Source organism: Stegostoma tigrinum, chromosome 30, assembly GCF_030684315.1.
Source record: "Stegostoma tigrinum isolate sSteTig4 chromosome 30, sSteTig4.hap1, whole genome shotgun sequence".
NCBI lineage: Eukaryota > Metazoa > Chordata > Chondrichthyes > Orectolobiformes > Stegostomatidae > Stegostoma > Stegostoma tigrinum.
Window position 1 is genome coordinate 17929326 of NC_081383.1, and position 26550 is coordinate 17955875.

Sequence of the window (26550 nt, forward strand, 5' to 3'; positions counted from 1 at the left end):
AGTGAAACATTCTAGCCAAAAAAAAGTTGACCTTCAGTTTAAAACTACCATTTCACACATCACTACAGCTGTTTGAGAAGTTGTTATTTACCACCACCTGTGAAAGTGACAACTTGCAAAACCTAAGACAAATAAAAACTGACCCATAAGAAATAATACCTGCTTAATCTTAAATCCTAAAGTCAGACGTTCACCTATGCTATGCTCCATGTCTGGCCTCATTGTACTGAATATTTATTTTATTGCAATTAAATGTTGTTAAGCTGCCCGCAGCCATTGGTGAAGATTATGAATTATAAACTGGAATGTTAAAATCCTGATATTTATTTTTAAATACTAACATCAAAGTATGGCATTCTTCACACCTCATTAGCAACATCTACAAATTAAAAGAATACACTACAAATGAAATAAAAGTTCTTGGTTACTTCTCAGTCACAGATCACACAAAAAAAATTCTGCTCTAGATGGTTTCTCAGCTCTGAGCAGTACCCTGGAGTGATGAGGTGATGGTAAAATCCAAGTTAAAATCATCTCCAGAATCACAAAGAAACTGACCAAGCTGTATTTTGTACCTGTCCCCTTAGTCAAAAGCACTCAACCTAATGGGCATCACAATCAAAGCACTGGATAAGATCTACCATGACAAAAAGTTTTATCCCAAATGCAGCAGGTATGATTCAAACGTTCTAAACTATTAGTAAATTGGAACGGCGGGGGGGGGGGGGGGGGGGGGGGGGGGGGAGAGAGAGAGAGAGGAGTCTCAAACTGAAAAGTAACCCAGATTACCACCAGCATCACAGATCTGCTAATCACTGGGAACATTAGAACTTCTCTTGCTTAAGCAATGCCCAAGTCATAAGGCACCCTGATATGAAGTGTTTCAAGACACTGAAAATGCAACTCAAATACCTTGGGGCTGCTTTCACTAATGCTAATGGAACCATAAAATTCCCTATGAATTTTACTAAAAAAAAGATGGCAACAAAATTACTTGTGAATAAAATCAATAAACAATTAATGTTCCATTGGAGTTTTATTAAAAAAGTTAATTTTATAAATTTTAGAAACAGGTGACATGAAACTAGCAACACTAGACAGACGAACATTAGTGGCTGAATGGTCTTTTGCATTCTGTCTGCATGTTGTGAATCAGATTCCATAACCTTTGTCACTTGTCACCGTAAACTTGCTGTGCAGCAATTATGACCTTATTTAGATATACTGAACAATACCACAGACATAATAGCAAGTGAGCACCTCTCTTTGGTGCCCAAAATATCCAGATGCAGCAAAGGCTAAATACTAACCTTGGTATCACTGTGGCAATATTAAAAAAGAGTGAGACACAAGGGAATGAATTTATCTTTCAAAGTGGATTTGATTTGATTATTAAAACTGTGTTCACAAATATTGGAGTGTTTTAAAACAAATATTGTGTTTTTGTTAGCATGTCACTCCACCATTGAGGGGAATTTCAACCAATTGAAAAAAAGTCATTCAATATATTAATGATATTTTTATTTTCTTCCTTCCTTTTTTGATACATGAAAGAATTCTAAATTCATGATTATATTAAATCTATAACACCTTGTATTGCAGACACCCACTGATTATATCAAGACAAAAAAAGTAAAAAACAACAGGATCATGTCCACCATCAGCACCCTGTACTAGTAATTTTTTTAAAAAAGCTGAAGCTAAACAGGTAACTCATGGGAAGTCACAAGTTTGACTTGCCTTGAGAATACAACAAAAGAGAGTACATCAGAAGGGAGAATACAGCTGCCAATGGAGTTTCAAATCAAAACACTGTTCGTCACTTCCCCTCTGGATAACTGAAATAGGGACTTTTTAATGAATTACAGTATACGCTTGAATTCCTGAAACACAACTTGAGGTGTGCATTAGTGCACAAGCTATTTATAGTAAAATAGTCATTAGTGTAAATTTAAATCACTACTTTAAAAACATGCCTTTCACAAATATTTACATTATTTTTTAAAGTTATATTTATCATTTTTACCCCCCAAACACACAGCGAGCAATTTTAATTGAGTAGAACACTTCAAAGATAAAGAATATTCCCTTCTGGTAACTGGTCAACAGCTTACCATAAGCAACTTACTAGGAACAATGCCGTTCCAATTTCACACACTGAATAGGTATAACCCTAGATACACACAAGCTCCACACTGGTATGGTGAAATGCATGCATCAGCAACACAGCCCCCTGAGTAGAAACATTACAAAAATACCATATATAGGAGCACTTAGACAAAGTCAGTACACACACACACACACAACCCCACAGCTATATCATTTTTGCACACAGATGACTTGAGCAGGTAATGCCATCACCTTTCAATAAACCTGATTGAAACCTTTGGCTATGCACCTTGCTTCATGTGTAAGACACCTTGTACAATTGTCACTACTGGCCAACAGAGTTCTGAAAATAACTCATTAAGTGTCCTGAATTGTCTGTAGCTCCAATGCAGACAGTTCGTAATATCGGTTCTAGAATTCCAATGGACAGTGTAACAAAATGTTCCTTTTATCAACTTCACCATGAGACAGTCTCCCATTTTAAAAAAAAGTGGTCCCAAGTTGGGAACTGTTCTCCAGTGAGCAGCAATACAAAGTACTGCTGGGTACACTTTTGCTAGTAATCCAGGTCAGGGTAATGTTAGGCCAGAGGGAGACCTTTGCCAGCATAGACACCATGCTAGAAGCTTGATTTTCACCATGCTCATTTAAGACCTGGCACATATTTCATTTGCAAAAAAGAGTGATCTCATGTAAAGTCAGATTGAACCAATGTTTACATTTGAATAGTACAGCCTATGCAATCATAACTCTCAGAAGCAGACGTTAAACTGAGGTGTAAACCAGAAGGTAGTAATTTCAATAACATACTTGTTGCATCCAACTAGCACACATCACGCAAGGGTCTTACACCAGCAGTTGGACTGCCACCATTACCAGCAGACACATTTCAGCATGGCCACTGAACAAAACAGTGACCTTCCTCCCACACACCACCACAAAGAAATTGAAGATTCTGAAAGATGTAAAACAGTGGTCATAATTGCAGTGCTGAGTCTGCTTTGGTGACATGGCAAGATCCTCTGTAGCCCTGAGACAGATCAATTAAGTAACTGCAAATCAATGTCGGAATACTGCAATTTACAGTAATTCAGTCCCTGAGTTAAACCCCAATGAGAACTCTCTAGGGAAGGGATGTGTCCAACTGAGTTAAACTGAGCCATAAAAATCACATAGCCAACTGTGAATTGAAGAAACAGGGCAAAATTAGTTTCTTACAGTTTTTAAATATTTTTTGATCATGGCATTAAATCTGTGAAACTGCAATTTCATATTTACTCTCCTTGTTTCAGATAAATTGCTCTGAAGTATAGTCTGCGTTTCTTATACAAAAAATGTTAGCAAGCTTCATGTCACCACTGAGCACAAAGTGGAGCATTGTGTGGCTGGTTCATTTATTTGTGAAGCTGCGGTTCAGTCCGTAGGACTACTTTTATTTAAAAGTGAGAGCTACTAAAATAGATAATTTTTTGTCTGGATGACTAAACAATGGTTTCCCTTCAGTATACTCCAAAGCCTGAATGGAGCTTTTGTAATAAGTTAAAAGTTCAAAAATAAAAACAGGCATCAGGTCAACTAGATCAGATAATAACTGGGACCTTATGACTGTTCACAACTCTCACTATTTCATGCTGATACCAATCCAGATAGTGACTGAACTTCAGTTGCTGGCTACAGTCAGTGTGTGTGCAAAAACAACACAAGTGACAAAAGACTTCCATAACATTAATCTGCAAAGGTGGAATGGTTTGAAAGCAAAGATGTACAAGCACAGTCCACACATGTTTAGAGGGTGGAATATAAACTCTCAGTTTAAACAAGACTTTTGGTACAAAATGTTTTTCTAAAGCCCCCTCCAGTTTAATTGAGCACAGGGCCAGCAGGATTAGGAGAACTGACGATGCAAGAGGTTGCCAGGCTGTGGAAGGTGGGTGCCAGCATTTTGGGGGGTGATGCACTTCTGCTGTGGGGTTTGATGATCATGCTGGGCTTGAAGTCAGGGTGTCGCCGAGCATGCTTCATCAAGTGGTCACTGCGCATAAACCTCTTTTCGCACATCGGGCACTTGAATTTCTTCTCACCAGTGTGGGTACGATAATGTCGAGCCAGCTCATCTGAGCGGGCAAACTTCTTCAAACACTGTGGCCAGGTGCAAGGAAATGGTCGCTCCCCTGAAAGACAAATTGGGATAAAAAGCAGAGATAAGACACACTGACTGAGTTCAGATGAAACAGAAACATAGGAATGATTTTCATCTGCAAGCTCATTTCAGTCATAGAAGTTATTGTCTTCATCCTGTTTGTTGGGTGTGCCTTCACATTGTCTGCTACTACTCTTCTCCCCAGAGTGTGAGAATCTGCAAACTAAGAGAGTGTAATTTTAAAACTCATTCTCTGCAGGAAACCCACACAGATCAGGCGGAATTTTGGTTTTATGTCGTGCTGAATGTTACTCTGTTAGACAGTAAAATCAAACAGGATGTAAAACCAGCAGTGTGTGAGAGACACACAGTTTCCCACCCAAATTATATTATCGTCCCACTTTGGTATCTGCACATTTGAATTGTACACAAAATTCAAGCTCAATTTTTCTTGAGTTCCAACTGTGAAACTGGAACTGTCTCTAATGTAGTTAGCTGATCTTAATAGGACAGTTCAAGAGCCCTTTGGCAAAGAGCTTTGTTCCAGGCCCCCCCTTGTGCTAAATGAAAGTACACTTGTGGTTTCTACCTTGTGTCCTTTCTTCTAGCTAGCACATAACTTGAGTAAGAAGTCTCTCGAGTTAAGTCGGGAGATAAAGAATTGTGTTGATTATGTAATATTGATGCCTTTCTACACATGTCCTGAGCTGACTCAAATTGCACAACACTTAAGCAAGCCAAGGATAGAGGCCAATTACGTCTTGTGCACATTTGAAAACTAGTTTCAAATTGTAAAGCTGTCTGTTCACTTCAGGCTCTGTCATGAAGTTGTTTAGGAATACATGCAGACAACTATTATGTCAGTCATTTTGAGCTAGAGAGAACTGGAAATAAAATCAAATAACATGAATCAAGCAGTATGAACACAAAGTAGGAACTTTGTACTTCAAAATGAAGTAATTATTGAATTTAATAGACTGTAGTAGAAATTAGGCACAAATTGATCTGAATGTGTGGAGTTTACTAGAACCACAGATTTTCTTTTCCTACTCCCATTCTGCCTGAACACAAATTAAAAGCACCTTGTTCTAATCCATTACACCTCTAATCTCTAACAGAGCTATACACTCAATACCATTTGAACCTGACTTAAAGGAGTGACATATTAGAGTCTCCCAAAACAATAAAGACAAAAATCAGGCTCATGATGCAACTTATGCTGGTTTAGGTAGCTGCTTGGACAAGGGATTTTTCTAGGATGAAAACTTCTAACGTTTGCCTGGAACGAGGTCACCTCTGGCCATGGCTGCATTTATTGCCGATTCCAAATTCTCTGACCTGCCTTCGTGAACTGACAGACCTTGTCATGTAGGAAAGCCTTCAGTGCTGTTAGGAAGCGTGTACCAGGCTTTTTGATCCAGTGACGGTAAAGCATTTGCAAAATAATTTCAAGTCAAGTCATGAAGGTGTGGGCTGAGAGGGGATCCCATACATTAACAGCTATCAATCCACCCTGGTGTTGATTTATCTATTCAGAAGTGTTCTCTTGCTAGTAGGTACTGCAGGTGTTTCTGTGCTGAGCTGCTTTGCAGGTAATTAAATTGACACCTATTTAAAAACTGGCAATGGATTCAAGATCCAATCAATTTCAAAAGAAAACTGGAATTTTGCCTCTGTTTGCCCTTTAAGGGTCACCAGCACCACTTGCTATGGTTGCAGCTTACTCTCCAGGAACACAAAAAAAATGCAAGGAAAAGCAGAACACTACGCCCAGATTCAAATTCTTCAATCTTCATTATTGAGGGAAGTTTAGAATTGTGGAGGACTTCAACCACAGCAATCCTGCTGCAAAGTCCTGGAATTATTGATATTTTCTAAACCAGCTCCTTCAGACAAGTTCCTCTCCACATGTGGAGCAAGTGGGACTTGAACCCAGGAGGTAGGGAATGTTACCACTACTACTGTCCTGTCGCTTTCACTGCCAGAGAAAAAGGTGGTACTAATTTTTTTGCTTATAGATTAGACGTGATCTGATCTTCCTGAGATGTATTGATTTTCTCAGCTCAGAATAAAAATTTCAATGCTCAAGTAGTTGCACAAGGCAGTAGAAACCAAGCAGTTGCTGAAGTATCAGCTAGATTATCGCGTGCAGGGAAATTGGGTGTGCAATGAAAGAAGGAGCAATTTGCAGGTATTACGACCACTACAAAAGGAAAAGTTTATTACAAAATTATTTTTAAGAAATACATTAGCCATGTTTTTCAAGAAAACCAACCTGCTCAAATGTTATGATACACCTCTGGAACAGATGGTGATTGAACCCAGACCTCCTGACTCGGAGGTATGGACACAAACACTGCACAACAGGGTCCCCATGTACACATTTTTTAAAAAATTTAAATCAACCTATTTTTCCTAATCAATCTGTGCAAAAATGTTATTATATGCCTCAGGAGCAGGTGGAACCTGAACCCAGGCCTCTTGGCTCAGAGATAGGGATACTACCATTGCACAAGAGCCCCCATGCACTGAAAGTTACTAACTAGATAACAAGCACCAAACCAAGCACATTAATGCAGGATTGCCACAGAACAGCTCATGTTGTCGACTGGTAGTGTTCCTTCCCCTGAGCCAGGAGCCCTGGGTTCAGGTAGGTCCCACCTGCTACAGAGGTGTGTAACAAGTTGATTGGAAAATATCTAGGAACGCTTTAGATGCATTTGTCCCTGACAATAATGGTAAGAGTGGCCATCCACAGAATCCAAGTCCCATCTTCACACTCAGCATGTTCTTCATGGTATTGTGTGCACTGTCACCATGCTAAACCAGTCATAGTTTAAATATCTAGCAACTAAAGACACAGCATCCATGAAGTGCTGTGGACTGTCAGCAGCATTATTGTACTCCAACACAATCTGCAGTCTCAGAGCCCAGCATAACCCCCAGTCTACCATCACATCAAGCCTTGCTCACGGTGCAGGAGGGCATGCCAGGAGCAACACCTGACATACTCAAGGATGAATTGTCAACCTGGTGAAGCTACCAAACAGCATAAACAGCAGGTGGGAGATGTGGCTGGATGATACCATAACCCAAAGGATCAGATCAAAGTTGTACAGATCTGCTACATCCAGTCATGAACAGTGGAGGAGAATTGAACAACTCACTGGTGGAGATTATTCCTTAGATATCCCCATCCTCAATGGGCCTAACATACCAGTACAAATAGACAAGGCTGAGGCATTCATAAACAATCTTCAGTCAGCAGTACCAATTGGATGCTCCATCTCAGCCTCTTGCAGGAGATGCCCAGCATCACAGGTGCGAGTCTTCAGCCAATTTGATTCACACCATATTATAAGAAATGGTTAGAAGCACTGGAGACAGTAAAGGCGAAAGCATGAGAAAATTCTAGCAATAGTACTCAACAGGTATGTTCCAAAGCTTCCTACATCTCTAGCCATGCTGTTCCAGTACATCTATTAAACTGGCATATTACACTGGAAAATTGTCCAGGTCTGTCTTGCACTCAGCAGTACGAAGCCAACCCAGCCAATTACTGCCCCACCAGTCTACTCTCTATCACCAGTAAAGTGACGGAAAGGGTCAACAATAGTACTAGCTTAGCAATAAGCTGTTTGCTGATGCTCAGTTTGGGTTCCACTAAGACTACTCAGCTCCTGACTTCAGTAAATCCAGGAGAAGGGAAAAAATTATTACCCTTGACATTAAGGCTCCATTTGACCAAGTATCAACGTACCCAATTAAAACTGGCGTTAAAATGGGAAATTAGGGCAAGTCTCCACTGGTTGCAGTGATACCTGGCACATAGGAAGGTGGTGGTGGGTGCAAGTCAGATATCTCAGTTCCAGGACATTTCTGCAGGAGTTCCTCAGGGTAGTGTCCTTAACATAAGTCTGTTCATGGTTCAATGACTTTCCATCCATAAGAGTCAGAAGTGGGGATGTTCATTGACAGTTGCAATGCTTGGGAGTATTCAACACTCCTCAAATAACGAAGACGTAGTCATGTCCAAATGCAACAAGATCTGGACAATATTCAGGCTCGGGCTGACAAGCGACAAACGATATTCATACCTGCACAAATACCAGGCAAAGACTAATTCCAAAAAGCTTTAATCATCATGCCATATCTAGTATTAGCCTGGACTGGACAAAAGCAGGTCAGAGGTGAAGATTTGCAGTGAATAACTCAAATCCCAACTGCCCAAAGCCACATCCACCATCCACAAGACATGAATTAGATGGAATACTCCCATTTTCCTAGATGAGTGCAGCTCTAACAGCTCCAATCAGCTTGATACCATTAAAACACAAAGCAACGTGCTGGATTGTTTATCGATATAGTGCCATTCACTTTCTCTACCACTGATGCTCAGTAGCAGCAGTGTGTACCATCTGCAGGATGCATTGCAAAAATTCAAAGATCCTTAAATGGCACCTTCCAAACCCATGATCATTACCACCTAGAAGGAAAGCGCAGCAAATGCAAATACCAGTACATTCAAGTTCCCCTCTAAGCAATTCAACAAACTGACTTGAAGATATAATCACAGTTCGTCCTTGGCTCAAAATCCTAAAACGTCCTTCCCTAATAGCATTGCGTTTATCTACACCTAGACAGACTGCAGCAATTCAAGAAAGTAGCACGGCACATACTTCAAGGACAATTAGGGCCGAGATGCTGGCCCAGCCAGCAGCACCCATGTCCCAAGAATCAATTAAAAAACATACATTAGTTACTGGAAGAAAAATTAATCAGTATAATTTCATTAACAGAGCCATGCTGCGACAATAGGTCCTATCCTCGCTTCACAGTCTGAGTTCTGGTTTCAAGTTGCACCCCATGTTTTGATGGCCAAGGAAGACGTAGGCAAAAATGTGGCCAAATAGGCAGAGCATGAATATGAAAATCCTCTAAACACTCACCAATAAGCATTAAGAATGGGAGGAACTGTGTGATGGGAAGACAGCTGAAGCTGTACCTTGATGAGCAATTGTTCAGGACTACAAGTAAACATACAGGTTGATAAGGTAATTTGGACTCCCTGAGCAAACAATGAATGCCACTATCACCACAACTACTCCTCTATGAGAGCATCAAAAATTATAACATATGTTAACACCATGCTCAAAAAACTTGAAGGTCCCGGAACAAGGTCCTTGTAAAGAAATAAGTTAACTTGACAGCTACAAGAGCTCTACAACTGGTTCCAATACCTCCAGTTCACGAAAGCATGTTCTTCAATCACAATTGCTAGCTACTGACTTTCTTGTGAGGTGCTTGAGTGTATCAGGGAAGGAGGTCTACAAAAGAACTTTATATTTAGGAAATTGACACCCAGAGTCTCAGGGTGAAATGCTGACTAGACAACCCATGTTGCAGCCCCCCGCCCCGGTATGTTCTACAGAAGAGGTGAAAGGGTTGGGTGGAACAGAATGACTGGAGAACCTGTTACATTTACTTGGCTTCTACACCCTTGCATGTAGAAGACTGGAGTGGTTTATAATGCTAATGAAGATACTGATCACCCAGTTTGCGTTTTTTTGGGGTGGCGCAGGCAAGGGTAAGAAAGAGGTAAAAACACAGGGATTTAATCTTCAAACTAGAGCAAGGACACATAGGAGGAAAATCAGAAAGCACTTTTTCTACACAAACAGAAGCTGGTTTGAAATTATTTCCTCTGAAAGGCTGCTGACGTTCGGCAATTGCTTTAAAGATGGAAGTAGAAAAGACTTTTGATAGGCAATGGTATCAAGAGATATGGGGCAACAGGTGAAAAGTGGGTTGGAGGTACAGATCAGTCAAAACCTGGCTGAATAGCCAAGCAGGCAAAAAAAAAGGACCTTATATCCCAATGACTGGACCTGACCTACAAAATTCGGTGCCTTCAGAAAGGAATGGTATAAAAGCAGTCCTAAAACAACAGGACATTACCGTAGAAAGAGGAAGTGTTAGGACATTAGAGGATTTGCAAACAATGTCAAGCTGAATGGTCTTATTCATTTAAGTGTGGAGGAAAAAATGTTAGCTCCAATCCATACATTTAAGTTCTGTTTTCCAAGGTGCCTGGACTTCTTGGATGGAAAGAGATGGAAGTATTCCACTCTCCTAAGAGTGCTGTGAAAAGATAGATACCTATGCTATCTAACATTATAAAAACTTAATTAGATTAGGCAACCATTTGAGAATTGCAACGGCAATTTGCCTGTGTTTAGAAACCCCTCATCTTCACACTAACCTTCATTTTAGATTTGAAAATAATAGTAATGACGTTTACAGCAATGTTGCATTGTGGGAAGGTCACAAACCAGGAGTGGCTTCTTTGCTGAAAAATTATAGTCAACATTGGAAGATTTAAGGCATACTGAATACTAAAGAGTTGACTGTAGTTGATATTTGTGACCAACAGTGCAGCATTTGAACAAATTTCTATACTTTTCATCTGGTTTACCAAGTATGTGCACCACTCCTTCTTTCTTGGCCGATATAATTTCTAAATAATCCAAATAGATCATTTAACCAAAGACAGTTATATTTAATTTGACTATTTCAAGTTAACAAAGGGCAAAACTATCAATATTTCCAGTCTCATTCCCTCCTAGTCCATAGCATCCAACTATCTTTTTTTGGAAATGAATTGGTCACTTTGCATGGATCAAACAATATTCTGCTACTTGTTATTATCGCAGTGAAGATTGCTGTATATACAAGTTTTTCATAATGCATAGCTCTTTAAAGCTGGGAAATACTGGAAGGGCTTTAAGACATGTACCTCCACCCGAATTTCTAATTTTCTCTAAAGCTTCAAGTAGAAGCTGGAAGCTAAAGTTATTCAAAACAAATCTACAGAATGATTGGTTTTTAAAAAGTCTTCATTTCTGGAAGATTTATGGTGAATTACATCATAGACAATGTCTTGTAGCTTATCCAGCAGGCAATTGTTTATATGGATATTCATAAAAATCACAGAATCCCTACAGTGTGGAAACAGACCCTTTGGCCCAAAATGTCCACACCCACTCTTAAAGCCCACCTAGACCAAGGCCCCCATAACTCACCTAATTTACACATCCCTGAACACAATGGACCAATTTAGCATGACCAATCCAGCTAGCCCGCACATCTTTGGACAATGGGAGGAAGCCAGAGGAAACCCAAGCAAACACGGGGAGAATGTCTGTGCGGAGTTTGCACAGCTGCCAGAGGGTGGAATTGAACCTGAGTCCTGCTGCTGTGAGGCAGCAGTGCTAACCACTGAGCCACCGTGCTGCCCCTCTCCTCATAATCCCAGTGAACTTCATCAGGCTGTTTGCTCAGAGATCCTCGACAGTGAGCCTCCACATCCAGAGAGTTTCCAATAAAGATCACTCCCTCACAAGGGTACAGAAACTAATTGTGGTATGCTCCTCGCTTAAAATCACTTAACTCCGGTTAAGATTCAAACTTAGAACTTACACCTAGACATAATTGAGCTAAGTTTTCACTCAAGTCCCATTTACTACAAAATGAGAAGCAGACTATGCCACAAGTATATATCTTCTATTTACCAGACCATCAAGAATAGAATGAGACTGAGGCTAAAGAGAGGTAACTGGGAAATTGGATTTGTATTCTTCCAAAGTGCTGGCACGGGAATGGTAGGTTTAATAGTCACTTGCAGCATGGTAACTTTGGATGGTCAAGTCCCCCAAGACAATATCAGAAAGTACACCTGGAATCATGACAGGGATAATAAAGCCCCTGAGAGCACTGTTTAGTTCTCATTCAGCAGCAACTGGTCCATCACACTGATATTTGTACCATATCACTAATGGTTAATATGCCACTATTATTTCAAAACTATGTAGATGAGCACTAAGTCTTTGAAAGAACCAAGTTGGCCAAACATCACCCACACCATTAGATTGGTCTTTACCCCTAAAAGGGTATATCTCTATAGTCCTGCTGGATCATAGGGCTGCTCTCTCATTGCAGAGAAATGTCTAATGGTGCTTTAATCTGGGGGTCAGAGTCACATACCCATCCAGATGCCTTTTGACGTTGTAATTGTACTAGCCTCCACTACATGCTCTAGCAGCTCACTCCATACACACACCACCCTCTGTGTGATAAAGTTTCCCCTATAAATCTTTCCTTTCTCACCTTAAACCTACACCCTCTAGTTTTGGGCTCCCTCACCCAGGGGAAAGACCTTGTCTATTTACCCTGTCTGTGCCCCTCATGATTTTATAAACATCTACAAAGGTCACCTGTCCACCCTCTGATGTTACAGGGACAACAGCCCCAGTCTGTTCAGCCTCTCCGTATAGGTCAGGATGGTGGTTCAGCGGTTAGCGCTGCTACCTCACAGCACCAGGGATCCAGGTTCAGGTCCACCTTTGGGCAACCGTCTGTGTGGAGTCTGCATGTTCTCCCTGTGTCTGCGTAGGTTTCCTCCAGGTGCTCCAGTTTCCTCCCACAGTCCAAAGATGTGCAGGTTAGGTGGATTGGCCATGCTAAGTTGCCCGCAGTGTTCAGGGAGGTGTCGATTAGGTGGGTTACAAGGGGACAGGTCTGGGTGGGATAGTCTAAAGGTTTTGGTGTAGACTTGTTGGGCCCAAGGGCCTGTTTCCACACTGTAGGGATTCTAAGAGGTCAGAGCCTCCAAACTAGGCAACATCATCGGAAACCTTTCCTGAACAATTGCAATTTTACAACATCCTTTCAGGGAGGTCAGAATTGCCAATAGTATTCCAAAAATGACCTAAACAATGTTCTGTACAGCTGCGACATGACCTCAGACTCCTACACTCGATGCACGGGTCAATAAAGACAAGCCCAACCCATCACACCACGCGAGGGGGGGGACAAGTTGAAAAGGAGAATCCTTGTGGTGACCACCTCTGGTGCAGCAATAACACACAGGAGGCATCCCTCTGCAGTACAAACCAGCTAACTGACCCCTACACTATATATAGATCCTATATGTTATTATGCTGTTCTATGTACCAAATGTATACATAGAAATTTGAAATTCCGTACATCATTTAATGTATTAAGTGCGTGGGGGTGCTGAACAATTGCAACTAGAACATGAATCTTCACCCAGAAGGTGGGGGGGGTGGCTCTGATGCTGAAGATAAAAGACAGACCATACAGCGAATTCACTCGAACTGCACCCGGCTGCATCGCATCTCCCGAGTGAGAGTGTGTTTTATCAGCGGCCGAGGGCTCACCCAGAGCCGGCCTGGGGCTGGCGAGAGAGTGCGGGGTGGTCAACACGGAAACGCCCTCCGCACTGGCCCCGCCCCCTGCAGTGGAATCCTCGCCCACCAACCCTCTCATTGGGCTGCCACCCCAGCAACCGCGCCGGGCTGATTACCTATTGGAGGACAGCGGTTGGCCCCGCCCCCACAGCATCGGTCCCGTTCACTGTCTTTAACTTCACCGAGAGCCCGAGAGACATTTTTCATCATCGCACTGGATAACCCCCTCCTCCTCCCCCCTACCCGCCTTTGAAACATTATTTTTTAAAAAACCCCGTTTTCTCAGTAGCAATCGAGTATGTTGCATTTCTATCCCACGCCTCATGTGCCCGAAATGGATACACTGATGGCTTTATCCAAAAACATTTCACCATCTGAACCTTCAGGTCTTGTGCTGGATAAATGATTGGTATTTCGAATCGAACAACTCGGGATTCCGCTAACAAAACGACACACTGCGTACATCTCTCTCTCTCACACACACACACGAATATCAAACTCTAAACTGTTAAATTTGCAGGACGATTAAAATACGACCAGAATAAGATCTCTGCGCGATATCCAGCCCCTCACCCACCCCGGACGGCTAATTATGGTCCAGTTTGCAAGAAATTCCGGTTAGTTCCTATTACGGGCCTATTCTCTGCCCCCACCCCACCCCCTCTCTGAATTGCATCCATTCCCACCTCCTCCACCCCCGGCCGTGACGATTTTAACAGGAGGCGGGGAGCACGATGCTGGCATTGTGCCAGTGTCAAGATCCCGGGCGCGCGCGCTCTCTCTCTCTGTGCCACCACACCCCCCGGGCAAAGAAAAAGCCTCCGCCAAGGGCACACGCTGCAAAGAGGCTGGGAAATGACGCAAGTCAGGGACAGCCCGACGGTTCTGAAAGCATCGGGCTGTGGGTGGGGAGCGGAATGGCTTGTCCCGGACTCGCCTGACGGTCAGCCCGGGCTGACAACCCGCTTCAGTTTTCCACATCCTCCCCATGCTGTAGAGCCTCCCATCAGTTAGTTGACCCTCGCCCACCACCACCACGCCCCTCCAAAGCTGCAGATATCGATCTGAACCGCTGATGCTGGATGGTCAATGCAAGTTGGCCGACTCAGTAACAGGTAGTTACCGTATGGACCCCGCCCAGCTTCCCCTCACCCCCGACTTAAGGCTACACACAAAAAACACTGCACTTCAGTTCTGTCAGCAAATTTGGTTATGTAGTACTAATGCTATCTCTGAATGTCCCACCCTAGACACTGTCACTCAACAGGTCAGGGATCGTGTCCGGGTTCTGTCTAGGCAAGTTGGAGCGTGTAGAGACCCCCTGACCCCGGAGAAAAACTTAACTTGTCAAGTGTCCACCACACCCCCCCCAAAAAAACTACTTCGAAATATCACCTCCCCTTTGTTCCGTAACAAACGTCAAACTGTATCTACTTAATCCTACAAGTACGGTTTAGTGCCCACAGCCTCATTGTGCCTCAAGTGACTCCTCCCCTTTCTCGGAACTGCTCAATCTACAATAAAAGGGACATTATCCTGCAAAAGGAGACAGAAAACAACTTCACAATTAGAACGAACTTGTTTAGCCCGCACGAAAAATCGAGGACGCTTCTAAAAGAGAGGTGCAGTCAGTGAAGTCGGAGGATCATACTGTCCCAGCTTAAAATACAAAACAAAGTCCAGTGTTAACCACTACAGTTAATCGCCATTAACGTGCCCCCTTAGTTTACACTATAAAAGCAGCGTGGTAACAAAAGACGAAAGAATGCGAGTGTACAAGAACAAAGAAATTCACAGGACAATCAAGGCACAGAAATGAAACGTGGCGACAACTTTTTGTTTCAAGGGTTGGGTGTGGGGGTGGGATGTTTGGGGAGAGAGAGAGAGAGAGAGAGAGGCGGGAGGAGGAAATAAAGCCGTGGGTTTTCTACCTGTGTGAGTTCTCATGTGCGCTTTCAGATGGGACGATTTGCCGTATACTTTGCCGCAGCCAGTGAAGTAGCACTGATGCTTCTTCACCGCACACTTGTCCGACCGCCTGCTTTTCCGCTTCTCCGGCGTAGAGTTGGCGGTGCCGAGGGTCGGGGTGCCGGGACCCTCGGACAGGGTGGTGTAGCCGCTCTCCAAGCTCTCCCCCGACGACGAGGAGGAGTTGCTGCTCTCCGAGTTGGACGACATGGGCCGGGATTTCTGCAGGTCGGTCAGAATACTGGCTACCAGCAGCAGGTTACCTCCACCAGCACCACCACCTCCTCCTCCTCCACCTCCCTCCTTCAGCGTGTCGCTGACTTCTTTGTCCTCCCGGGAACTTTCCTCGTCTTTGACCGGCGAGCGGTGTACCACCGCCCCGCTGGAGATGGACATGAGGCACTCAGCGGCGAAATAGTCGCGACAGGCGAAAGCAGACATAGCCAGGGATGGGGGATAGCCAGTCTCTGTTGTGTGTGTGTGTGTGTGTGAAAAAAATTGGGATCTCCCTACACACCCACCTACCTACCTACCTACTTCCCTCCCTCCCCTAGGAACTGATGAATAAAGCAGATATGCCTCTGTGTGTCACTTCCCCCCCTCCCTCCCACCCCCCAGCTGGGTGCGAAGCAGCGATCTGAACCCCAGTGTGCCGTGGCCCCGCTGCTTTGTCTGGGAGAGAGGGGTCTACGTGTTCCCCGCCTCCTCCGAAACGGCCTGTGACGCGTCGGGCGGATCCCAGACTCTGAGCCACTTGGGTGACGCGCATTTATTGACGTTGAAAACTCCTGTCTCCAGGGGCCGGAGAGAGAGAACCTCATTTTATATCTACATCTTTTAAAAAAGTTTGGCATCTCCCCAAAACCTTCCACAGCTCCCCCCACCTATTAAAAAAAACAACTAAGTCGTGCGCGAGATCGAAACTGCTTTTCTGTGTCGTTTCCAGGCCGCTGTATAAATGCGGGCGTTATCGTGAATTCGCAGATGATGTTAAATTGAACGGGGGAGGTGTAATCACCAGAGAGAGGGAGAGAACGAACGTGTTGGTGGGCGAAACTCCAGATATTTGCCACAGAAGTATAGAATGCTGGTAGATTTTTCAATATCAAAAAAGGTGGGGTATAATTGTTCAGCAATTCCAAAGCGTCGCATCGATATGGTAAACCCGGAAACGAGAGTTCCAGCCCAGCCCATGACCCTCCATCCTCCAAACAGACTGATAACCATCCTCAATCTGTCTGCATAGGGAAAACAAAGACTGAAAGAAATCGACAAGTGACTGAACACGTTATTATTTGGAACGTTCAACTCAAATTATCGTGCTCGACCATCCTCCTATCTTTAACCCAATCAGCACAACCTTCCTCTCCCACACCCACCCCACCCGTTGTCTATATTCTAGCTTTTCCTTTAAATATATGTGTCTCAATTACATGTGCGTGCCACATTTTGGCTACTCGCTGAGTAAGGAGGTTTTTCCTGTTGGATTTATTAATGACAATCTTGGTCCCCAGTTTTGTCCTCTCCAGTCTCCCTACAGCCCGCTCACACCAAGTGTTTCATAATCTTAAACATCGCTGCCAGGTCACATCTTGTCTTCCTCTTTTCTAAACACTCAGATTGTAAAATTTTACATGATTATTATAAGCTTATCCTCCACTTTTCTTTCCATTCATCACTATGGAGACCAGAACGGTGCACAATAACTAGGTGTTGTTAAAGTAATGTCTCCTTACATTTTGACAGGTAGATGTTCTTCCTTTTAGTGAAACAGTAGACCAGTTGGAAATGGTATTTTGACCCAAAATATCTCGTCAGCCTTAGGTTAAAACATAGTCTTCCATCCTCTTTCAGGAGGTCAGGAGTATAATTCTGAGATAGTAAGAACTGCCAATGATGGAGTCCACGATAACACAGTAGGCCAGGCAGCATCAGAGGAGCAGGAAAGCTAAGGGTTCAACTGTCTTGCATCCAAGTACGCAATTTGGGTAGTATTGGAAGTGTGCTGCGCTGCTGGTGTTGTTTCCCAAAATGATATGAAATCAAAATCCTGCATGAGTTCTCCGTCAACTACAAATTGGTTAAAAAAACCCAAAGGGATAGCCTAATGTACAGACCAACATTTATCCTCCAACCAACATCTCTAAAAAGATTATATCTGACATTTATCTCATTGCTATTTGAAAGACTTTGTTTTATCTACATCACGACAGTGACTGCAGTTCAAGAACATTTAACTGGCTGTGAAATTGAGATAGTTTGAAGTTGCAAACTGTTATATAAATTCTAGTTCTTTATTTTACAACACACATTTAAAAAAAAGTGCTTCGGACATAACAAACATAGAATTTTGCTTAACCAAAAGAGGATATATTAAGACAAATGACCTATGTTTTCCATTTTTAACAATTAAGAGACGAACCATTAGGACACTATGGCTGAATGAGACACAGACCAAGTTAATAGTGCATTAGGTTCAAGCAGGAAAATTTGGCCAATCTTTCTTCTGTTTTAAATATAGAAATAAGCTTTGATATAGTTCTAACAAACTTCATTGTACTATTAAACAAGGTTATCATGTTAACTTGGAAGTGGCAGTTCTGTCAATGAGCTAAAAGTAGTTAGTTCAACTGGTGTCAGTTACTGTACCAGGAGGTTAAACAAGTTAGTGAATCATGCAGCACAAGGGGCAGTTTTCAGATCAGAGGATCGCCTTGGTTTTTTAAAATTTATCCATGGGATGAAGGCGTGGTTGGCGAGGCAGCATTTATTGCTCAGAGGGCAGTTAAGAGTCAACCACATTTCTGTGGGTCTGGAGTCACATAGTCCAGACCAGGTAAGGATGGCAGTTTCCTTCCCTCAAGGACATCAATGAACCAGTTGGATCCCCCCCCGCCCCCCAACAAAAAAAAATTGACAACAGATTCATGGTCATCATTAGATTCTTAATTCCAGATAATAATTGAATTCCATTTCATTGAATTGATTTTTCATGTACAGGATGTACCTGAGTAAATTTGCCATGGCAGGATTCAAACCCAGGTTTCCTGAACATCCTGGGTTTCTGGATTAACAGTCCAGCAATGATACTGCTAGGTCATTGGCGAGGCAATCTGCTCCTGAGTCTGGCCAAACTGGCCGTTAACAGGTTCAGGCAGCACACATTGGGGAGCCTGCCACTCTTTCACCATTATGATTGTGCCTGGGTGTCCTTGCAGAGGAAGCTTGTGATGCCGACCAACACTCACTGCCTTGGTAGGCACCACAGTGGGTGGAGTGCTTCACTTCCTCTAATTCTATTTTGATTTGATCACTACCCTCCTCTCCTTCACACTTTCTTTCACATGGGCAATGCCCTATTGGGGTCTGCCTGGCACGAGTTCCCTAGCCACATGGTTGTTTCTCCTGGTGGTGGAAAATATTGACTAAAGATTTTGCATATGGTGTTTTGATTGACTCTTACACTAACAATATGGGTGCTGTGGGGAAAAATAAACACTACTGCTGTAAATAAAAGAGAGGGAAATTGAAAAAAAAAAGAGAGGCAGTTCTTTTAAAACAAAACCATGTGGACTGTGGAGTGCTCCATCAGAATATGCTTGAGTGGGATGCAAACCAAGTGAGTAGCAAAATAGATTTCCATGGAAATTTGCAAGAAAGTGGTGCTTTAAGTAAAGTTTGTTGCAACTAGTAGAATGTGTTAAACATTTAGTACTGGATTTACTAGTATTAGTACAGTTTATCAATAGTTGATGTTTATTAAGGCAATTAAAACAAACTCAATATTAAGCATTAAGATCTAATCTCTGCAATCCTGCTACATCCAATGATGAATGGTGGTAACAATTAAAACAACTCACTGGATGAGGACATTCCACAATTATCCCCATCCTCAACGTGGAAAAGTCCAGCACATAGTTGAAAAGATAAGCCAGAAGTATTTACAGCAATCTTTAACTAGAAGTGCTGTGGATGATCCATCTCGGCCTCTCCCAGTGGTCCCCAGTATCACCGGTGCCAGTTTTCAGGCAATTTGATTCACTAATACCAGGAAAGAGTTGGAGGCCCTGACAACATTACAGCAATAGTGCTGAAGATGTGCTCCAGAACTTCTTGTGCCCCGGCCAAGCTGTTCCAATACAGCGACAACGACAATTACCCAACACTGAAAATTTGCCCAGGTACATAGTGTACACAAAAAACCCAAGATAAATCCAATCCAGCCAATTCCCACCCCATCAGCCACTCTTGATCATCAGTAAAGTGACAGGTGGCATCAGTGCTATCAAGCAGTACATGCTCAGTAATAACCTACTTAATGATGCCCAAATTGGGTTGCCCTATCCTCATTATAGCTTTAGATTGAACAAGGACAAATAAGCTGAACTCCAGAGGTGAGGTGAGAGTGACAGCCCTTGACATCAAGGCCACATTTGACCAAGTGAGCCATCAAGGAACTTAGTAAAAGCAGGTGGGACCTCAATAAGATGCACGCTGAGGAGCTAACTAGAGATCAGGCTATTTTGTGTAAAGACAAACGGCTGATTAATAGCTTTAATGTAAAGCAGACTTTGGAAAATAGTGACCACAACCTCAGAATTTCACATTAAGTTCAAATGCAATATAGGTCTATGATAAGTGGAGAAGGCGAATTTGTAGTGGAGAACACAAATGGTGATGAAACTAAACTAGTCATATTACATCTGTCTTCAGAGAATACTACAAAAAAAACCCAGGAAAAAAAACCAAACATGATTGGGAAACTTGTAAAACTGAGGCACTGAAAGAAATTGTTAACAAAAGGTGTAGTAGTGTACTTGAAAAGTTGACTGGATTGAAGGTTGATAAATCCCCTGAACCCGATAAGCTTTATTCTAAAGGCTTGCAAGTGGTGGCCAGAGTGATAGTGGTGGTCGTCTTTCAAAATTTTACAGCTTCTGGAAAGGTCCCTGTGGATTGGAAAGTGGCAAATGTAACTACATTTTTTACAAAGCAAGTAAGAGTTGAGAATTTCAGACCAGTCAAATTGATGGTAGTAGGTAAAGTATTAGAATCTATCATAAAGGATGCTTATAACTGGACATTTCGGAAAGAGTGGTGAAATTATTCAGAGTTGACATGGATTTATGTAAAGGGAATGTTGTTTGACAAACTTGTTGGGATTTTGAAGATTTCTCGTATGTCGCTTTTAAAAGGAAAGCCAGTGGATGTGGTGAATTCTCAGGTTTTTGATCAGATCACATGCAGGGAGTTAGTTAATAACATTAGTCCACATGGGATTGGGAAAATGTTAGTACAGATTGCAAATTGTTTAACACGCAAAAGCAGAGAATGGGAGCAAGTGGATCACTCTCAGGATGACTGGCTGTTAATTGGGTACCACAAAAGGTCAGTGTCCAGTCCACAATCAATATGAATAACTTGGATTTGGGGGACAAGTTGTAAAATTTCCCAAACTTTTGGGATCACAATTTGAGAGACAGATGCAAGGAAGATTCCAGAAGGCTTGGACAGGCTAAGTGAATGGGATAGAAGAGAGTAAGTGGAATCTGTGAGTGTGAAATTATTCATTTTTGTCAGGAAAAAACAGAAGATATTTCTGGGATGTGAGGGGTTGGGAAGGGCACTGTCCAAAGAGCCCTGGGTGACCCTGTTTATGAGTCATAAAAGTCTGCATGCAAGAGCAATAACCATACAGGAGAGCAAATGATATAACAAGGTGTAGAGCTGGATGAACACAGCAGGCCAAGCAGCAGAGGAGCAGGAAAGCTGCATTTCAGATAGAGACCCTTCCTCAGAAGGAAGGGGGGTGGAAGGGGATTCTGAAATAAATGGTGGCGGTGGCAGTGGCGGCAGTGGGGGTGGAGGAGAGACGGATAGAAGATGGATAAAAGGAGAAGATAGGGTGAGAGGAGACAGACAGGTCAAAGAGGTGGTGTTGGAGCCAGTGAAGGTGAATGTAGGCGGGGAGTTAGGGAGGGGATATGTTGGCTCAGGGAGGATGGACAGTCAAGGAGACAGGATGTGGTTAATGGGTAGGAGATGGGAAATATAAGATGCTGTTCTTGCAGCTTTCGGGTGGCATCATTGTGGCAATGCAGGAGGCCCAGGATAGACATGTCATCCAAGGAGTGGGAGAGGGAGTTGAAATGGTTTGCGACTGGGAGGTGTAATTGTTTGTTGTGAACCGAGTGTAGGTGTTCTGCAAAGTGATCCCCAAGCCTCTACTTGGTATCCCCCGACGTAGTGGAAGCCACAACAGGAAGTGGATATGGTATACTACACTAGCAGATGCGCAGGTGAACATCTGCTTGACGTGGAAGGTCTTCTTAGGGCCTGGGATGGGGTGAGGTGTAGGGGCAGGGAAAAGTGCCAGGGGTGGTGAGGCTGGAGGGGAGTGTGAGCAGACAAGAGAGTCACAGGGAGAGTGGTCCCTCGGGGAAAGCAGATAAGGGTGGGGAGGAAAAAACATGTCTTTGGTAGTGGGGTCAGATTGCAGATGGAGGAAATATTGGAGGAGGATGCGTTGGATTCAGAGGTTGGTGGGGTGGTATGTGAGGGGGGGGGGCGGGGGGGGGGAGGAGAAAGTTCTGTTTTGGTTGTTATTGCGGGGCAGGGGTGTGAGGGATGAGGCGTGGGAAATGCGGGAGACATCTGGCATGGCCAGCAGTGGAATGACTCCTCTCGGGAGCAGGTGTGATGAAGGTAAAGGAATTGGGAATAGCACAGCATCTTATTTCACTTGCGAGCCCTGCAGTCCAAGGGTATCAATGTGGACTTCACAAGCTTTAAAAATCTCCCCTCCCCCCGACCACATCCCAAAACCAGCCAGCTTGTCCCCACCTCCCTCACCATTCCTTGCACCTCAAACCCCACTAACCTCATCCTAAATCCTTGATCTGTCTGTCCTCCCTGGACTGACCTATCCCCTAACTCCCTACCTACATTCACCTTTACTGGCTTTAACCCTGCCTATCTCCCCTCCACCCATCTTCTCCTTTAATCATCATCTATCTGCCTCCCCCACTATTTATTTCAGAATCCCCTTCCCCTCCCGTATTTCTGAGGAAGGCTTGACCTGAAACGCCAGCTTTCCTGCTCCTGATGCTGCTTGGCCTGCTGTGTTCATCCAGCTCTACATCTTGTTAATAAAATGAGAGGCTGGATGAGCACAGCAGGCCCAGCAGCATCTCAGGAGCACAAAAGCTGACGTTTCGGGCCTAGACCCTTCATCAGAGGGGCCTCTGGGCCTGCTGTGTTCATCCAGCCTCACATTTTATTATCTTGGATTCTCCAGCATCTGCAATTCCCATTATCACCTCTACATCATGTTATCTCAGATTCTCTAGCATTGGCAGTTCCCACCATCTCTGGCTCACCAATGTCCTTTAGGAAAGAAAACTGCCAGCCTTACCTGGTCTGGCCTATGTGACTCCAGACCCACAGCAATGTAGCTGATTCTGAACTGCCATCTGGGTAATTAGGATGGACAATAAATGCTGCCTGGTCAGCGATTCATTCAAGCCATGAATGAATAAAAATAAAGTTACAGGAACACAGAATGCAATGGATTTTAGAGATAATGTTTGGTAAAAATGCAGGGCTAGAACCATGCAACTTTAGCTGTTAAACTAAGAATAGGACTATTTTGGGGGCCTGCATTTCACATAAGTGAGTTTTATAGGAATGTAGTTTCTGGAGGGACAGAAATTCTTGAAGGTGTGTAAATCAGTAGGGGTAGATGATTATATTTTAGAGGTAGTGGGGATAAAATAATGAATGCTGAGAATTATTTTCCAATCTCACTAATTACAGATGAGGTGCCAGATGACTAGAGGCCCACAAACATTTTATTATTCAACATGTGTATGAGAAATAGACCAAATAATTATAGTCCAGCCGGTCTGGCTTGGCTGGTAGGCAAATTATTGGAATCACATGTTAGACAAGAGGATTAACTGATAATGGGTGAGGCTTAGATTAACCTGAAACAGTCAATATAGCTTTGTTAATGGAAGGTCTTGTCTTGCTAATTTAATTGCATTATTGAGAAGGTGACAAGAAGGAATGTTTAATAAGGGTAGTGCTGCGGAAGTTGTCCAAGTGAATTTTTATGAGGCATTTGACAAGATCAATGACAGACTGTTAAGAAAAACTTATACCACCTTTAGTACAGAAGAATGTGGCAAGTTAGATTCAATACTGGGTTACTGACAAGAAATAAATTGTAATGGACAATAGATGTTTTTTGTGAAAGGATTACACTTTGCAGTGGTGCTCCACAGGACTCAGTTTCAGGTGACTTGCTGTTTGTTAGTTGTATCTATTAATGATTTAATTGTGGGAGCCATGATTGGGAAAATTTGCAGATGACAAAAATTGGCCATGTTATTGCTAATGAGGAGCATGCACCTCATCTGCAGGATGATTTTAATGGCTCAGTTGATGGATGGGAGGGAGAGAGGGGAAAAAATGTGGTTCCACTAACAGAGCTCAATTACCAGGGGTACGTATTTAGAGAGTGATTGTTAGAAACCTGAGAGAGAACAGGAGAAACTGTCTTCCAGTCACAGTCGGTGTCTGGAACTTGCTGTCCAGTTTGGTTGTTGAGACAGAAACCCTCAACTCATTTAACAGGAATTTGAATCCTGCACCTGAAAATGCTGTAACAATAAACATACAGCAGGCATTTCGAATTAGAATTACAATGGAAGGCTAGTTTATTTCAAAGGTGAAAATACCACAATGAGCTGAATAGCTCTGTGCTGTAGTTCTCCTATTCCACAGGACCATGCATTCTTGGAAAGTTTCTTATTCCAATTGGGCCTGGAGGAATAATTAAACATTTGGCAGAATTACTTGCTTTCCAGGTCCTGAGGAGAAGGCATTTACTGGAATGATTTGCAATCTTGTTTGAAGAGTCAATGTTTCCCGAGGACTGTTGAAAAAAGAAACATTGAACTCTCCATCCTTGAAAAGGGAGCCATTAAGGTGAATTTGGTCAAGGTAAGTAAATTAAATAGAAAAAGTTAAATTGAAGTACAAACTCAAAATATAGCAAGATGTTAGAGCAAAGGGATGGGATTACAAACTGGTAAAAGACAAGTTGGGGACTCGTGTTGGAATTACAAAGTTATGATCCACATATTCACTGATACAAATGTAGCTATCAATCGGGAGGAAGAAGTTAAGACCATAAGATATAGCAGATCTAGGCCGGTTGGGCCATCAGGACTGCTCTGCCATGTGATCATTTTGCTGACCTGTTTCTCAAACCCATTCTCCCACCTTCTCTCTGCAGCCCTTCATACTATTACTAATCAAGAATCTTTGTCTTAAGTAGTGACTTGGCCTTCTGTGGCCAAGAGGCCCATAGATCAACTACCCTTTAGATGAAGAAATTACTCATTTCCCCATTTTGAAGGGGTGTCCCTTAACAGTGAGGCTGTACCCTTGGATCTTAGTCTCTTCTACAAGTGGAAACATCTCCACATCCACTTTATCTTGTTCTGTATATTTTTGAAGTTTCAATGAAATCTCCCATCATCCTTTTAAGCTCTCTCATACAAACCCAGAGTCCTCAACTGTTCCTCATTTGACAAGCCCTTCATAACTTTGTAAAATGTCCTCTGGACCCCTCCAACAGCAATACATCCTTCTTTGCAGTGCCAAAACTGCTCACAATATGCCAAATGCCATCTGGTAAGACATTACACAGCCTCAGCAGTACGCCTTTGCTCTTGCATTCTAGCCTTCAAAATGAATGCTAACATGGAATTTGCCTTCCAAATTCCCAACTGAACCTGCATGTTCACCTTAAAAGAAGTCTAAACCACAAGTCCTGAGACCTATTGTGCTTGATATTTCTGAAGCCCTCGCGCGCCCCCCCCCCCCACAGTTTAGAAAATAGTCTCTCCCCCCCACAAGAGTGCATAACTTGACTCTTCCCCACATTATATTCCATCTGCCCAGTCAAGTCATTCTGCAGCCTCACCATTTCCTCAACACTACCTGTCCTTCTGCCAATCTGTGCCATCTACAAAACTTAGCAACAATGCCCTCAGTTGCTTTGTCTAGACTGAGAGTGTCATGTGAATAGTTGAGCTTCACTGGTCACCTTCTTTTACCCCACACTCTGCCTCCTACCAGTCAGCCAATCCTCCAAACATCACAGTACTTTGCCATAACATGGGATCTTATCTTAGTTTGCAGCCCCCTGTGTGGCACTTTGTTAAAGAGCATCTAGAAATCCAAATAGATCACAGCCACTGGCTCTCTTGTCTAACTTGCTCATTACTTCCTCAAAGAATGAGGAAGTTTTTCAGGCATGGTCTCCCCTTGATAAAATCATGCTGACTCAGCTGTTTCACCATGCACCAAGTATACTGCAATGTCATCCTTAATTGGACTCATTATCAACAACCTCGGTCAGGCTAACCAGGCTATGGTTTCTGCTGTGCCTCCTGAATTACTACTATAAACACCTGCCCTTGCTGCGCCACCATGTTACCTGCTAGACTTCCCTCCCAAGCAACTCTGGCCAGCTCCTCCATGTCTGTGGACTTACCTTTACTCAGTTGTCATACCTGTAACACTAGATTCCAGCTTCTCCCTCAGACTGCACAGTGAATTCTATTATAGTATAGTTGGTGCCCCCGAGGGGTTCCTTCACCTTCAGCTCCCTATCAAGTCTGGCCCTTCAAGCCTCATACTGGAGGCCTGTATGTCACTCCTGAAGAGATTTTTCCCTTTGCTGTTCCTCACTTGTACCCACACAGATTCTATGCTTTCTGAATCTATTGTTTCTAGCTACCAATTCAATGTCATTCTTTACTAAAAAAGGTAACCCCATCTCCTCCGCCCATTCTTTTGGGATGATGCATATCCTTGGATATTTAATTGTCTGCCCTGATCCCCTTGCAACCATGTCTCTGATACCCACAACATTGTACCTGCCTATTTCTATCTGCACTCCAGCTCATTTTACTTTTTTGTAAACTGCATGTATTTAAGTACAACACCTTCAGTCCTGCGTTTATTGCTCCCTTACTCATTGTCAGCTTA

The 26550-nt window shown here is 43.0% G+C and overlaps 1 protein-coding gene across 1 annotated transcript; it reads right to left on the bottom strand.

Moving 5' to 3' along the window:
- Nucleotides 1-743: 743 nt before the first annotated feature.
- Nucleotides 744-16053, bottom strand: LOC125465882 (Krueppel-like factor 9). Its single transcript, XM_048559832.2, has 2 exons — nt 15450-16053; nt 744-4280 (listed from the first exon to the last, which is right to left on the bottom strand). Exons 1-2 carry the CDS (start codon nt 15925-15927, stop codon nt 3970-3972), a joined length of 789 nt encoding a protein of 262 aa, XP_048415789.1. The 5' UTR covers nt 15928-16053; the 3' UTR covers nt 744-3969.
- Between the last annotated feature and the right edge of the window lie 10497 nt (nt 16054-26550).

Bases quoted from the DNA above. Each gene is read 5' to 3' on its own strand.
- LOC125465882 (XM_048559832.2), bottom strand. From the start codon at position 15,927: ATGTCTGCTTTCGCCTGTCGCGACTATTTCGCCGCTGAGTGCCTCATG. The intron at 4,281-15,449 runs GTAGAAAACCCA...TTTGTCTTTCAG, and splicing joins GCACATGAGAACTCACACAG to GGGAGCGACCATTTCCTTGC.